General features: G+C 31.1%; 2 protein-coding genes across 2 annotated transcripts; both read left to right on the forward strand.

Annotated features, from left to right (window-relative positions):
• Positions 1 to 899: 899 nt before the first annotated feature.
• Positions 900 to 4246, forward strand: LOC130451087 (polyadenylate-binding protein 4-like). Its single transcript, XM_056789882.1, has 4 exons — positions 900 to 903; positions 1028 to 1264; positions 1313 to 1540; positions 3696 to 4246. Exons 1-4 carry the CDS (start codon positions 900 to 902, stop codon positions 4244 to 4246), a joined length of 1020 nt encoding a protein of 339 aa, XP_056645860.1.
• Positions 4247 to 9094: 4848 nt separating this feature from the next.
• On the forward strand, positions 9095 to 13388 carry LOC130450908 (protein D3-like). The gene is made up of 4 exons (XM_056789626.1): positions 9095 to 9431; positions 11008 to 11131; positions 12457 to 12664; positions 12941 to 13388. The coding sequence occupies exons 1-4, from the start codon at positions 9372 to 9374 to the stop codon at positions 13077 to 13079; spliced, it is 531 nt and encodes a 176-aa protein (XP_056645604.1). The 5' UTR covers positions 9095 to 9371; the 3' UTR covers positions 13080 to 13388.
• Positions 13389 to 16129: the final 2741 nt, after the last annotated feature.

Consider the following 16129-nt stretch of genomic DNA (forward strand, 5'->3'; position numbering starts at 1 on the left):
TTTGCAGCGATAATTTCCATTATATATTATATAGTTGGATCGACCTTTCAAATTTGTACGGAAAAACGTATTCTTTGACATATCTATCTAAAGTGACAACAACTAGAACAAACTATCGATTTATCATTAATTCTAGTCATTCAGTTTAGATATCAAGAGTATTTTTAAACTAATGGTTGTACCTTTTTAAATGGTCAACTGCCTCCTGTTATGATTTCAAAGTTTCATTCTACCCCACTTTTTCTATAAAGTAGGGTGGAGCAAGTACTATTGAGTAAAGTCGTTCCAACAGAAGGTCTATATATATTTGTGCGTAAATTTATAATATTTTGCAAATATGGCTACAGGTATTAGTACAGTATTATTTATATTCTAATTGAATCAATCTTTCAATAAAAGGTTCTTTGATAAATTCATTATTTATGTTTAAAATATGTTTTCATGGATATATACATCTAAAGTATATTTTGAATTTCAATATCAATCAATATCGTATAATTTTAAAATGTAAAATTTTTTGATATATTAAACGATTTAATTATCGACTGAAATCAAATTTTTCATGCAATACGTAAATTGTAACATTATCAAAATGAATTTTTTACTGTGACTACGTATTTTCATTTCCAGAGCCGCCTTCTCATTTTTTAACAATTCACGTCACATCAATGTCTAAACTAAAAAATTACTTCAACATACATCTGTATGTTAAAATAATCCAAACAATATAATTTTAATACTCAATCTACATTTCAAAGTTCAGTTGATCTTTTTAATTTCACTACTTTTTGAATAATTTGGAATAATCCACTTATTTAAGTATTTGATTTGTTGCCAACTACGTATAATTCTCATTTACTTTCTCATTACTAGCCTTTTTCCGTTGCCTTTCATCAAACATGGGTGCGTTATAGAGCTTTGTAGCACAATACAACCCTTCACAGTTATCAATATTTTTCATAAAAAGATTGCACAAAACTTATCTAGAAAACGTTTGATTATTTATTAATCATATATCTTATTTCAGCTCTTCCCACAATTGGAGAGAATGAAATTTGTGAAACATTCAGTAGATCACCTGCAGTATATGTTGAGAATCTGGAGAAAAAATTTGGCAGCCAAAATCTCTATGCTCTATTTAGCGATTATGGAATAATTACAGAATGTGCTATTTATACCAATAAGCGTGATGATTGTCCAGGCTATGGTATCGTACATTTTAAAGAAGTTGACGATGCTAAAAGATGTGTCGAAGCTTTAAATGGTAAGTTCGTAAGAAACCAACGTATATTCGTGAAACTATTTATCCCAGAAGAAAATCACAAGACTGGAAATGCAAATGAAAGATTTTTCACTAAATTACACATCGATAATTTGCCGATAAGTACTGATGAAGAGAAATTATACGAGATGTTCCAACTTTTTGGAGAGGTTGTTAGATGCAAAATAGTTAGAGATAACTATGGAGTTTCAAGAGGTTTTGGTTGCGTGGAATACCAATATCCAGAAGTAGCATTGGCAGCTATAGAGGGAATGAATGGTATGTATTAACAGATCAGTATAACAACATCTTTTTCGAAAATTTTATCGGTTGCGTAATCTGATTGTCATAATAGCAGAGGCATAAATTTTTTTAATACATATTTATTTTCATCTGAAAGTACATACATGTTATTTATTGGTAACATCAATTAAAAATTTCAACTGTTTTTTAAATTCGATTTCTACTTCTGTTTCGTCTATGGTGAATAAAATAAGGAGACCAGTATTTTCTCGACTTTATTTATATGCTCCATAAAATGGAAGTAAAAATTCGATATCACTTTGTTCCTTTCAACCACTGGATTTATGGTTGCAAATGGGAATAATTTCATGAAGAATACAACTCATACCTTTACACAATGCCCAAAATTGTTTCCAAATTGTTGATTTTGATTTTCTCGTATTGTACGATATCAAGTTATCTACCTCAACTTTCATTTTTTCCAAACTATCATTTTCAAATCACAATATTTTCTTCTAACAAATAAATTTTTAATACGTGCTTTAAATATTCTGAAGAAAGCGTCAAACAAAGTCATGTCTTAGCTACCTGAATTTATTGAGTCATCAAACACCAAACTAAAAGAAATGCTTATTAATAGGGCAGACATGAAATTTTTATTTATTATTTTTAGTATAAAAGTTTCCTACCGAATCTCCTACGAGTTTGAATTAATCTCCGTGAATTATTTGTCGGTTGCAAATTTTGTACGAAAATTTTCTTCGACCTGGCCCTTTGGAAGTTTTCAAAAAATTTGCACATCGAAAAAACTTTCCGAAAAATTCAAGCTCTAATGCGATTATAAGTGAAAATCGACTCCTTCGTGGGTTTAGAGAAGACCTAATATTTGGCTGAAGATTATGATCTATTTCTTCAGAAAGCTTCCGATACTGTGAAAAAAGTCGATCAAGCTTCATTTCATTAGAATCAACCGTCACTCTTAACTTAGGCACTAGTCAACTAGCATAGAACAACTGAATTTCGGTCATTTCCCCTAGCCTATGTAGAAGTTTATGTTTGCTTACTGGATTCAATCGACGCGCCCAGCTGACCATATATAGACTTTGTTAGTTGGTGAAAAAGCTAATGTCTATTCCAACTAACTCTGTTTTATGTTGCTCTTGCTCTATCGCTCCTCATTTTGGAAGTTTCGCTTAAGAATGTTGATTTATTAGAACTTGTAAATTAGTAATGATCAGAAATATAAAAAGTTGAAGTCTTCATTCAATGTGGTTTGAGTGAATTGAGGAAGAAGATAAAATGGTGGGAGTAGAATAATAATAATAATAAAAATTGTTTTAACTATAATAATAATTATTATAAGAGTTAAAACAATTTTTTGAGAAACTAATACAATTGCTAGTTAAAATTGAGTAGGTAAATTTCATCTTCTTTTTCCCATCAAACAGTTTGGTCAATATTTTTGTGAATATAAACTACTATATATTTTCTGATCAGTTTATTGATTCATAAAATGAAGTTTCAGAAAAAGGCTGCTCATAACATTCACAATTAAAGTAATTAAATCGATTCAGTGGTACTTATTTATTCATAAGTCTTTTGTATTGAATATTTTTGTTATCTACTTGTTAGTATATGACCATAATCTATAGTTCCTAATATATACAATATTGATAATGTTAGTTATATTGCCTTAGTCAGCAAATTCCAAACAGTTTAGAATTATCGATTTGTATCACAGTTATTGGAACATGATTCGAAATAATATAAGTATTAATATTTATTGAATTTCTAACAGCGTAAATCTATATTTACTTTCGATGAACATAAGCAGTCTTGTTCTACGCATCTTGGTACTTAAAAGATTTTTGTCAAATTTGTCAAGTTAGTTCCGATGAATAGCTACTTAACTGTAATCTGATATGAAGTATCTCATCTTGGGATATATCTGAAATTTTGGACGGTTATGCTTCAATATCCAGCATTTTATATATATTGCTCTTTTTCTTATAATATTCACCCCTTATTGTGAAGCTGAGGACCACTAGTCTGAAACATTTTTTATTGTAATAAGAAGGATCTTTGTCGATAATTTTTTGCTCAAAATTTGCAAATGGCTATTATAATTCCAAAAAAAATATGTAATATTTTTTTCATCTATTTTGATGAAAGTAATCTTTATCTCTTTTAGGGATGTTAATGGAAAACAATCAACGTTTGTACGTAACACGATTCAAAAGTTTTGTAGAGAGGGAAGAGGAAAAGTTAGAAAGAATTCATAAACATAAACGCACTATATGCATAAGAAATTTGGATGTTGATATCACAAAAATCGAAATGGAAAACGCATTCGCACAGTTTGGAGAAATAGTTGAAAGTAGAATTAAATTCTATCGTTATAGTAGAGTAGCATTTGGTTTGGTGACCTACATAACACCAGATAACGCTCTCAAGGCCGTTAGCATGATGAACGGTAAAATTATTAAAAGTAACAAATTGATTGTTACTTCTTCCAAATTGATGGAAGATGGATGTGAATTCACTGAAGATGAGCCTCTTGTTGGTACCAGTTGTGGTGTAAATTCAGATAATCACAATTCTTCTATGATGCAGAATCGAAATCCACGTCTATCAGATGATTGTCCAAGACGAGGAACGTCTCGACGAGTTTCTCAGTCATTTAGGACACGCCAAACCATTTGGCCATCTCTTACTGCTAAATATGAAAAAACACAAAAATAAGTGAATTCAATTTAATTCTATATATCATTAAATTCAATCTAGCATTGACAATTTGTTCAACTATACTAATTATTACTTATAATTCAAACAAATTATCCTTGAACCAGAAATTCATGTTATAGGTAAGACTTTTCATTCCTAATTATACATTGAGAATTAAAATTTTACTCATTTGTGTCCAAAAAGATTAATAAAATTTGACTTTCATCAATGTATGGGTTTCAATTTTTAACAAGATAAAGTAATCTTGTATGTCTAAAATATGACGCTGAGATAGAATATTCATTTCAAGCTAGCTGACATTTAATTGGATTATGTATTTTTTATTGTATCTTGTTTTTGATCAGTAATTCTCTCTTAACGGAAGGCAAATTCTTAACACACATCTTAGAAACTATTAGTTTTGGTGGACAAATTTGTACTAAAGAAGATTATGGAGAATATTTTCTAAGAAAGTCACCAAGAGTGAACCCGCTTAGTGATTTTTTACTGAAATCCATCAGCTTAGTGTGAAAATTATATGCCTTTTGAATCTAAGTTTCACTTCAATTTTGCGACTAAATGAATTTCAAAAACTTGGACTCGTTGGAAGAAGCATTTATTGGTCCATCAAATTCACTAGACCCATATGTGTCTAATACTCAGTGTAGTGGCTAGAGCGCGTTTTTTTATATTTCAAAACTTCATTCAAATATTCAACCTTCAGTAGTTTTTCCAATAAATGTCAAAAGTGAAGTTAGTATTGTTTGAAGTATTTATACTTTTTTCTAAGTCAGAAGCAATGATGTTCAAATTAAGTGAGGTTGATTGCGCTTCCATTAATGACACTCTCAATACTGACTTTTACGTTACTAATAGATAGTGATCTCCATACTACTTTTCGTTGGATTAGATAGATGGTCATGCAACCATTTGCAATAATGGTAGTGGACCTATATCAAAAATCACTTTTTAACCTCAACGTATTTTGCAATTTTGAATGGATAGCCCATATAATCGATGCCTTGTATGGCTATTCTGAATGTGAGCAAGAGCTAATCGTTCCACAGCAGCTTCTAATCCTCTACAAGGCCCAGATTTATCCATCTGTGGAGTATTACTCGCACATTTGGAGCCCGGCTCCCAAGTAGACCCTGAGGGTTCTCGACTCAAAATAAAAGAGAGCAATTTGGCTTGTAGGCGATCTAGAGTTGACCAGAAACTTAGAGCATTCAAGAAAGGTTGCTTACCTGACTCTGCTTCACCGATACTACTACGGCAGATGCTGTTCCTAGCTGTCCATCATAATTCCATTTAGAGCAGTATTCACAATACCTACTCGGCAGACAGACGTGGCCCACGAAACCGAGTTCGCCTGCAGACACCCAAGACATCAATTTATCGGGACTAGAAGAATCCTTTAGAAAATATCGTAAGGTATTTCTGAATAACTGGTTTTTACAATAATTATTCCATTTGATGTATTTTAGCTATGACGCTATACTTAAAAAAAATGTGACTACTGAACGAAACTACAAATTAAGTATCCCGACAAGTTTTGTTCAGTACAAAGTGTTGAAATTATAGCTTAGACTGTACTTCACAACAGAGAATGGTCTTATATTATATTAATTTACATGACCTGAACAAGTTATTTACAACGCCATCATCTCTTCTTATATAGTTATATAGGGTGGAGATGACATAATTCGTGTTTTAAAGACTTAATATGCTCTAATTATACCATATCATACAATATTTTAATAAGGTACTTCCAAAAATATGATTATTAGTATTATCTTTACCGTTGACTAAAGTTAAGAGCGAAGAACCCATATCACAAGTAGTTTATGTAATGTAATGAAAATTGGAGACAAGAAATAATTTGAAATATTCGTTGCAGGGCTTATGATTATTCCATATAGTGTGCTCTTATGTTGTACATATTTTTAATACAATTTAAATTACTAAACTTTTTGATTTAATACGATAGAAACTTTGTTTAGACAAGAAAACCTCCTCCGTTCTCTTATGAACTGTTTCAATACATATTTTCATATTGCTCATATAGACTGTACCGTCTTTCCAGCAAAATGTTATTGAGGATTTTAATTTTTTGCTAAACTCAAGTTTAATTTCATAGCTTCAAGGATCATCTAAATTTTTCTGCAAAAAAATAGGTGGCATGGTGAAATTTTTTTATAAAAGCATACTATGAATAGCCCAAATGGCATACTGGTTAGTGACACATACGTATTTTTTGCTAGATTAACGATAGTCTACATACAAGTTATGTATACGCTGTTATCAAGAGACACCTGCAAATCTGAGTAGAAATATAAAAATACCATGCTTTAGTACCTACATTTCCAGAATTTAAATGTAACGATTATTTATTTGACTTTATTTTATACGACTTCCACGAATTTTATGAGTTATAAGACTACAAGATCTCATTAATATGAATTCAAATATTGATTTATGTAGTAAAAAGTTATTCAATCAAAGCTAGAAAATACCGTTTAAAGTTTAAAGAAAGTGATGAAATTGAATATTTGAATAGAAAAAATAACGTGGTAGTTAATACACTTGAAACTGCATTTTTACGAAAACGATTTAACTGATCTTAATCGAGTTCTGCAAGAACAAGAAAACAATGATCAACCGATTTTAGACAACGTAGATCTATTAGCAATGTTAGAGACACCAAAACATATAAAATAAACGAAGAAATACTATTTCAGACGTGACATTAGAAAACCCTGCACAAACATCATCAAAAACGAAGACAAAAGTTACAAGACTTTAGATACTGTACACACAGCAGAAGAGAATCTAATTCTAAATATTCCAATATCAGGAATAGCTATGACTAGAGTAACCCGTAATAAAATATTCGAAAGCTCGAATATTAGATTATATGTAACAATACCGAAGTTTAAAGCGAATCTAATATAATGAGATTTACCGAAGAATACAACAGCCTCATACAAAATTATACTTTATATTTTCAAAATGATTCTCTCGTGCGAATATTTGTAGTAACAACTCAAAACCTATTTAAAAATTCAGCGTTCAAATTTATTCATTGCACAAGTTTTAACTAACGTATAAACTACGGAAAAAAAAACAAAAATCGAATATAATGAGACAAATCAGGATATAGATGTATTAACGAAGTAAAAAAATCACATAGTACACGATATTATTGGGCCAAAAAGAATGAAGATATTGAAAAATTAATTAATGATTGCGAAATTTGCTTAAAAAACAAATATGACACAAATCCCCCTGTTTTAAAATTTAATTTAACGTCTACAAATCTTATATCACTATTATTAGATAATATAGCAGGTGTAGCCGTAGTCGATGAACTCTACTCTATTTCATCTCTCATCATGGCCTATTTCAACAAATTACCACAGACCGTGGTACCGAATTCAACAACTTCGACTACTGTAAATTACATCATAATCATTTACATTCCACTACTGCGTAAAACAGTAAGTCTAACTCCCCGATTGAGAGATTTCACTAGACTTTTAGTGAAAATTCTAGATGTTGAAAACAAAAATATGAAGCAGGATCAACTAGTAAAAAATGTCTGACATTAGCTATAACGATCTTCCTGAGGTTGGTAACAATGAACCCCCTGGTATTAGGTAGACTTAGTTTAAGCAAGTAAATAGTATAGGTAAAGGTATTATAATAGTAGTAGTATAATAAGTAATAGTAACAGCCTTATAGCATATCATATCATAGCTTATCGCGAACCATGCTAAGAAGAACACAATATCTTATCCATTCCTTAGAAGAAAAACAAACAATTCAATTCCTAATGTTAGAAATCGTAGAGGAGTAGCTAATGTACTTAGTTGGTGAAATTGATAAATGGCTATTCGGTAATTTAGATGTAGATGACGAAATTAAGTATTAGAGAGCAATTTAGTTATTACAGAAAATTCAGAAAAATATAATTCACGAATTTAATTTACGAACTTCAATGTAGAAAAAACTGATGGAAAATTCTAATAAATCTATAACCATTATAAGCGAAAACCAAGAAACACAGAAATCTGGATAAAATACAAAAGATATTTGAGTTTTTAAGTTATCACCTCTCAAATAAATTTAGGTAGTCATACAACTATTAATTTAATTTTTGATTTAGAAAATGTTATAATATTTTCCAAATTAAATTCTCCACATAATTCTATAATCTCAAGTTCCAATATAGTTGGTATGATTAAATATGTTTATGATTCTAAGAATTTGGAAAAAAACAATGCCCTTTTCTGGACAACAACTACTGCCGACAAAATCCGATGTTTGAGGATAACTGCACCAAACAGCTTCGCATAGCCATAGTTCATCTCAAGATCTATTAATGGGTGTGAAAAATAATTTAGATAAATACTATCGGAAAAGTAATGTACCAAATCTTATTACATGATCAAGGGTCCATGAGTGCAATCAACTGAAATAAACAAGTCGAAACTAGTCATGGAATATACACTAATGGAGCTCCGGAACTGTTTGCAGCGAGATACTGGACATCTGTTTATGGCTATTTATAAATTAATATTTCTGTGGCTGTCTCAAAATAGTATTCATTAATACGAAGAGCAGTAGCGTTTTTCTTAACTCTAACAAAGCCTCAGTGCACATAAGCCTAAGATTTCCATTTTTTTCAATCTAACCACTTTCTTTCGACCTTGACATGAGACAACTCTCAAACTCAGAGTAGGGTATTGTATGGGTATTGTATCGATAGTATTATGAATTTGTGTACAGAAAAAATACTTTGCCATATATCAATTGAATATTTATGAGAGTACAACGTTACATTTATACTGTGATTTTGTTTCATTTCTCTGAGACCTCTTGCATGAGTAAGAACCACTTCCAATGTGTATCACTCATCACTCAACGAAGCATCTTCGTATTAATAATGTTCCATAGTTTGTTTCCAAATGTTTTGTTGTTCCATTCCAGTCTCGTGTACGTGTAGTGGGATATATTATCATATAAGGTATATATTAAATCCTGAGTAAGTATTGTAATTCTAATTAAAGGTCAATGAATTCGACCTCAAGTTATTCCTACATCACTTTCATTATATGTCTATAACATTATATCGATTACAATGGAAAAAGAAGATATTGTGCCCACCATTATTGATACAGTACCGGCGGAAATTCTTGAGGTAATTAGAAACTTAATTTTTATTATTACAATATTATTTTGAATTTGAATCAATTAATTTTTATCAAAATTTATATATAACTCAACGTTAATGATGAAACGAGATCATTTTTAAAGAAATATTTCCTGTATACATGTTGTTTTATTGATATTTGAAAAATTGAGCTTAGGTAAGTCTTTCTGTACTATTCAATATCTTCTCGAGTATAGTGCCTTGTGGATAAATGTTTCTGTTTCTTATCAATAGAATCTTCAACTGTCTATCTACCAGTTTGAGTATCCATTGAGGTATCCATCCAATCAGAAATGTCCTGTGATAGCTCCTATCGAAACTTTTAATCCATATTTCTTTTGGTTATCAAATTCTCGGGTCTCTTCTGGTTGTAGATTCCAAGTAAAGTGTTAGCCCTACAATGTTACCCAATATTTTCTTCGTATTTTTCAAAATTTCGTTATAAAGTGTATCCGTACTGATACTGAAAAACGGTTCCAGAAAGGAGTTTGGATCCCCTTTTGGTAGATCTCATTTCTTTTTATTCTATTGATTCCTAATACCCACAATAGGGTAACTTTGTTATTGCTATTTAATTTATCATCTATGAACAAGTCTTGGCAAACCATTTGAGACTGATTGTAGAACAGCTCAGTGTCTTACTATTTGCTGGGCACATCTCCCAATTGCGTAAATTTGCGCTTAGAAAATGTTTGCAGTTTTTCTCAAACTTTCAATGTATTTTCTGAAGTGCGTTTGATTGATTAAAATATATTATATCTACAATTCAACTCTTCTATTATTAGAAATTAAAATATTTCGAAAATATGGAAAAAAATTCTTTTATGGATAAAACCGCGATGAATATTGAATTGTCTCTTCACTGGAAAACATAGCGTCCATCGAACTTTTTGTCGATTTCGACAAAATGACTAGTAATTGCAGGGAGAGAGGCATAACCGCATCGCATCGGAGCGTTGCAATAATCACTCGTTCGAAGTTTCTAATTGGAACTGAAGACATCACCAGCTAGTACTACTATTTGGTTCATGTAATAAAACTCACTCCAACTAACGTCCTCTGGCACTATCCTTACTTCCAATTGCGAACTATCGGTTAGATAAAATCAAGCAATTATTAATTATCCTATTTAAATTAATTGGCATGGAATTTAACACAAAACTTACGGCAAATCAAAAACAAGTGTGATCGATACAATAGTCAGAAGGTGTCGAAGGATTTATCCTGCTATGGCTGACTAGAATCGTCTTAACTGAACTGAGCATCGCCACTGCAAAAAAGCTGCTGATATTTCTGGATACCATTTTTAACAATTATTTGGATTTTTTAACAATACATCACTTTTAGACATATGTCGATTTCGGAAAAGATTCTATTATTCTATTTAGGACGTAATATGTAGATGATACTATAAGTCACACGTACGATAATACGTGTCTTTGGTAAATTATCATTATTTATACCAATTGATTGATCGATGCTTATATATCAAATTTCATTGCATTGCCACTTGATTTATCTTAAGTTGAACTCACTTGACAAATAATTATGAATATTGTTGCAGGTTACATTTCCCAATGGGCTGAAAGTTGAGTTAGGAAATGAACTTACTCCTACTCAAGTGAAAGATGAACCCTCTATAAAGTGGAATACTGACAGTAGTACTCTGTATACGGTAGTTATGATTGGTAAGTAATGTACTGTTGATGTTTGTTATTGGACTACTGAGAATTGTGTGAATAATATGATAGTATTTATGCAAATAACACTAGACATGCTTGTATTTAAAAACTGTACTTTGTATTTGGAATAAAAAATATAACATATCAATATTATAATTGATGTAGTTGATCAATTACTAGTATACGTGGGTGAAACTGTAATTATCCTTGATTTGTTTTTTTTGAATAGTGTGCATGCCGACGTTTATCTATATCGGAATGTCCTACTACATAACGTATATCACGGAATAGTTTAGTTAATCCTTTAACAGTTTATGATTTTTTATGTTTAGACATGTTTATCATTACAATTTCTTGAGAACTATCCGTCAAAGACCAGAGGACCATCGAATTGTTTCAAAAATATTCGTGATGAGATTTTTAATCAAATCCATCTGTACAAAGTAAACCTGCTTTGTGAGTTGTTAGATGATGAATTCGATAGACTTGAAAAGTTTACCGAAAAAATGATAAAAATATGTTACGAAGGAAACGTAAATTGGCTTGATTGCAGATACTGGTCTTGTAACAATCCGTATTGGGTGAGAGAATCCGACATCTAAAGAATAATATATTATCAGCTGAAGTTATAGACGACAAAATAATTGGTCTTTTTCCATTTGAAGAAATTTAAATGATCTAGTGTATTTGAATATATTTGTAAACAATATTATACTCTTGCTCCATTATTTCCAATTTTCTAAAGACATTATTTGAAACTTTTGAAAAATGACAATGGTTCAAACCATAATTAACTGCAAATAGATAACATTTCACCTCATTAAGCGCATGATGTGAGATAATACATAAATAATGTTGTTTCTCAGCAGATGGTTCATAATGCGTTATTCTCGCGATTACCCGGCTTGAATTCCTTACACTATTTCCTCTGTCACTCAAAAATTATTGTATATGAAACAAGACCCATATTTTATAATCAAAAGATGATATTACCACACAGATAAGATTTGAGCAATCAGGGTAATCATAAAATATATTTTAATCTTATATCATGTAGTATTGAAGACATTTTGAACTTTTGCTGTGCCTAATTTGCTTACTAGTCAAATGTAGAGATACTTTCAACAAGACATACATAACTAAAAATTGGACTGCAATTTAATGCATGACTTAGAAAAAAATCTATTGCAGCAGTTTCGTATAAATTTTACTAATTCTAGTGTTACATATTATTAAAGCCTCAGTTTTCCGAGAATAATACTTCTCATCAAACTTTCATGGTATATCATACATTTCATGAAAACTTCAGCAGTTTGTAATTTTTTTCTTAGATCCAGATGCACCTTCTCGTCTAAATCAATCATCTGGACAAGTACTACATTGGCTTGTAGGAAACGTAGGTGGAAATGATATTAAAAGCGGACAACTCATTGCAAAGTACATATCATCAGCACCTCGTGAGAAAACGGGTTTACATAGATACATATATCTTATTTATAAGCAACACGGATTTATTGATTACTCTGAATCAGAAATAAGGTAAATTCACAATATACGTTCAAAGATAGTATCTGTATCGTGTATTTGGGTTATCAACTTTTTACCAAATCTGTTTGGTTTTCTTACAATTTCTCTGTCTTCACTCATGTCTTTTTTATTAAAAAAAACTGCATTTATCACATCGTATGTAACATAGAAGGATTATTTAAAATTTTTACTAAATTCGGAGATTAAACAATTAGGCTTCATGGTATAATTCCTTCCGTTCATTTTTTTTTATATTTCTACTGTAAATTGAAATGCGTTTTTTTTCAGTTGCTTAAATCAACGATTGAAATGGAATGTAAGAAATTTTGCGAAGAAATACAATTTGGGGCAACCTATCGCTGGTAATTTCTATCAAGCCCAATACGATGAATACGTTCCAATAATACATAGTAGGATAAGAAAGTAGCTTGGAAACTTGATATAAAATCCATGACAGAAATTTCAAATTATACAATAATTATTAGAAGGTATAATATGTAAATCCAGCTTGAAGGCTTTAAATTTCCAAAACCAATATTATGGCTTAACGTACCTGAATTAGTTACAAAGTTTTATGTTAATAATAATAATGTAACCAATATACTGTTACCTACGGGGTGTGGGAACTATAACTGAAATTATTGAAAAATATCTATGTATATTGCTGTTCGTCACTTTTTGATCTTCGACCACTGTTGGTGTAATAATAATGCAATATATTTACGTTTTAACTTTGTATCCAATTATTAATTTTCTACTATTGCACATTTCTATTGCCAATGGGCCTAAAGGTTTCAAGATAAATAGCTTCAACAAAAGTATAGGAAATTAATTAATTCAGGCATGTTTGTATCCGGAGGAAATTCTATTTTGTATCGTTATTGAACCTAGTCATTCTAGTAATGTGCACATTTTCTCATTCACAGCAATTAGTTGTCAACAAGTTAAAAAGACTGACCTTAAATAATATTATGGAGAATTCTTTCGAGGTACGAATTCTTTGAAATTTTCGTAAAGAATTCGCAAACGACAGATAATTTACAAAAATTAATTCAAACCTCTGGGAGATTCGAAACGAAAATTTCATACTTGAATAATAAATAGAATTTTAACAAAATCATAAACGTTTATTTTAGTTTGATGTTTGGTGACTTAATAAATTGAGGTCGATAAGACATGAAATTCTCTTTCTCTTTTGACTCTTTCTTGACAAGTTTCAAAAACGTGACAAATTTTATTTGTAAGAAGAGAATGATACGTTTTTGGAAAGATAGTTTAGAAGAAAAAAAAGTTGAGGTAGATAACTTGATACCGTCATATACAAGAAAATCAAAATCAACAATATGGAAACAGTTATGGCCATAATAAATAATTTATGCCTCTACTATTATGACAATTGCACTTTACAGGTGCCAAGCCCAGGAAATGGTCACTTATTGATTACACAGTAAAGTTCCGCTACCGAAAATATTTTTTAGAAATGCAGGTTGTTCTTATCAGGCATCTTATTAGTTTCAAATGACAGCAAGAAAGGATTCTTGGAAATTCTGCATAAAAAATTCTTCGACCTAATTCTCTATACGGATGCCTCCAAAGCTGAATTCGGTGTAGGCTGCGCAGTCACTACAAACCACGAACTCATAACCCGCTTACCCTCGACGTGTAGTGTTTACACTGGTGAAGTATACAGTATCCTTCAAGCTTCCAAATATATTTCTTCTCCTCATAAACATATCGCCATATGTACTGACTCTCTTTCATCCATACAGTCAATCACAACCATATTCACCGACCATCCAATAGTCCAAAACATGCATGACACCTACCAAACTCTCATTGCTCTTGATATAATAGTCTCTCTCATCTGGCTTTCATCGCACACTGGAATTGCTGGAAACGAATGTGCCGATCGCAATGACAAAGAAGCCACAAAGAATCATCTTGAAATCCTAGTACAGTTGGCCAATGATCTGAAGATTAACTTCAAACACCTCATTAAAAAATCTTGGCACGATACATAGAGCAAGAGTACTACAGCACTACATCAAATCCACCCAACTACTTCTCACATTTCCCTAAACTTTTTGAATAGGAGAGAAGCTGTGACAAAAAGAAGACTTCGCATCAACCACACGAAACTTACTCACGGTTATTTGATGTCGCCAGAAAGTCGTCCTGTCTGCCGAAGTTGTCAAGTTGTCAAGACTGTTAAGCACATCCTCACCGACTGCAGAGAATATTCTACCGCATATCAACAGTTTGATACGAAAACCAACCTCAAGGAGACACTTAACTGCCCGACGGAAATAAGGAAAATCGTGCAGTTCCTTAAAGCCACCAAGCTGTATAAGAAAATATAATTTAATTTATGCATTGAAATAGATTTTGTAATAGTCCTGTATTTAACTTATGATTGTTTTTGTGTGCCAATGACCAGCGCTGTCGAGGCACGTTAAACTGAAATAAAAAAATGACAGGTATAGAACTTCATCCGTATATCGTAAAATGTATTGCTATACATCATATTTTCTATTGATGTGGTACGAATTGTGGAGGGTATAGAAGAAGGTGTGAAACGTCTAGTTTCGTCAAATTTGTAAAAAGAAAGGCAAACATAGGATGAGCATGGTTTTGCTCTCTTATCTGTGCCACGTCAATAAATATTGTGGAGCAGACTTTTTTCTTCTAGCAACTTTTTAATCACATTTGTAAATCGGTGAATTTGATCTATAGTGGAGTGGCTTTCTCTAAGCACCAGCTGATAAGATGGGATTAAATTATAGTCATGAGTTTAAGCCTTTTAAGCAGCAATTATTCCCATAGTTCCGTAAGAAGAAGAAGAAACTTTTCGAATACCGCTTCTCAAAAATACTCTTATTCTACTTCTTATTAAGTTTTTTATTGCTCATCAGTTACAAAATTTATCTAGATCAATCAATTATTTCCATTGGAATTTTTCTGAATTTTAAACTTAGCGTAACTTATGTATATTACCAACAACAAAAAATGCGAAATAGTAGTAACATCGTCGGTCTCGAGGTGGAGTGATTTGAAACTATTTTGTAATTTCTTATTCTCTTGTAAGTAACTGACTAATAAATACAAAGGTAAAAAATTTCACTCTAATTTTTTAGCCAGTAATGAAAAGGAACATTTGTTTTTGATGTGCAAATAAATTAAACTTTTTTATGCTTTTTAGTAAAATAAGAAATTTTAAAATAGTGACATCAACAATTATGTTATGCCATAAACAACAGTTTTTTGGAGAAAACCTACAGGAATTCTCACCACTCAAACACTAAAAAATCGTGAATCCAATCAAATCTCATGTTACTGGTTAGAAAGTGATGATTTCGAAGTGTCGTGCAGCAAATCATATATATACATGAAAGTCTCTTGTTATAATCAAGTCTATCAATTTCTAAATATTATTAATCGTATGTCTGAATATAGAATCACTTTGTGGAAGGTATTTTT

This window comes from Diorhabda sublineata, chromosome X (genome assembly GCF_026230105.1).
Source record: "Diorhabda sublineata isolate icDioSubl1.1 chromosome X, icDioSubl1.1, whole genome shotgun sequence".
NCBI classification, from domain to species: domain Eukaryota; kingdom Metazoa; phylum Arthropoda; class Insecta; order Coleoptera; family Chrysomelidae; genus Diorhabda; species Diorhabda sublineata.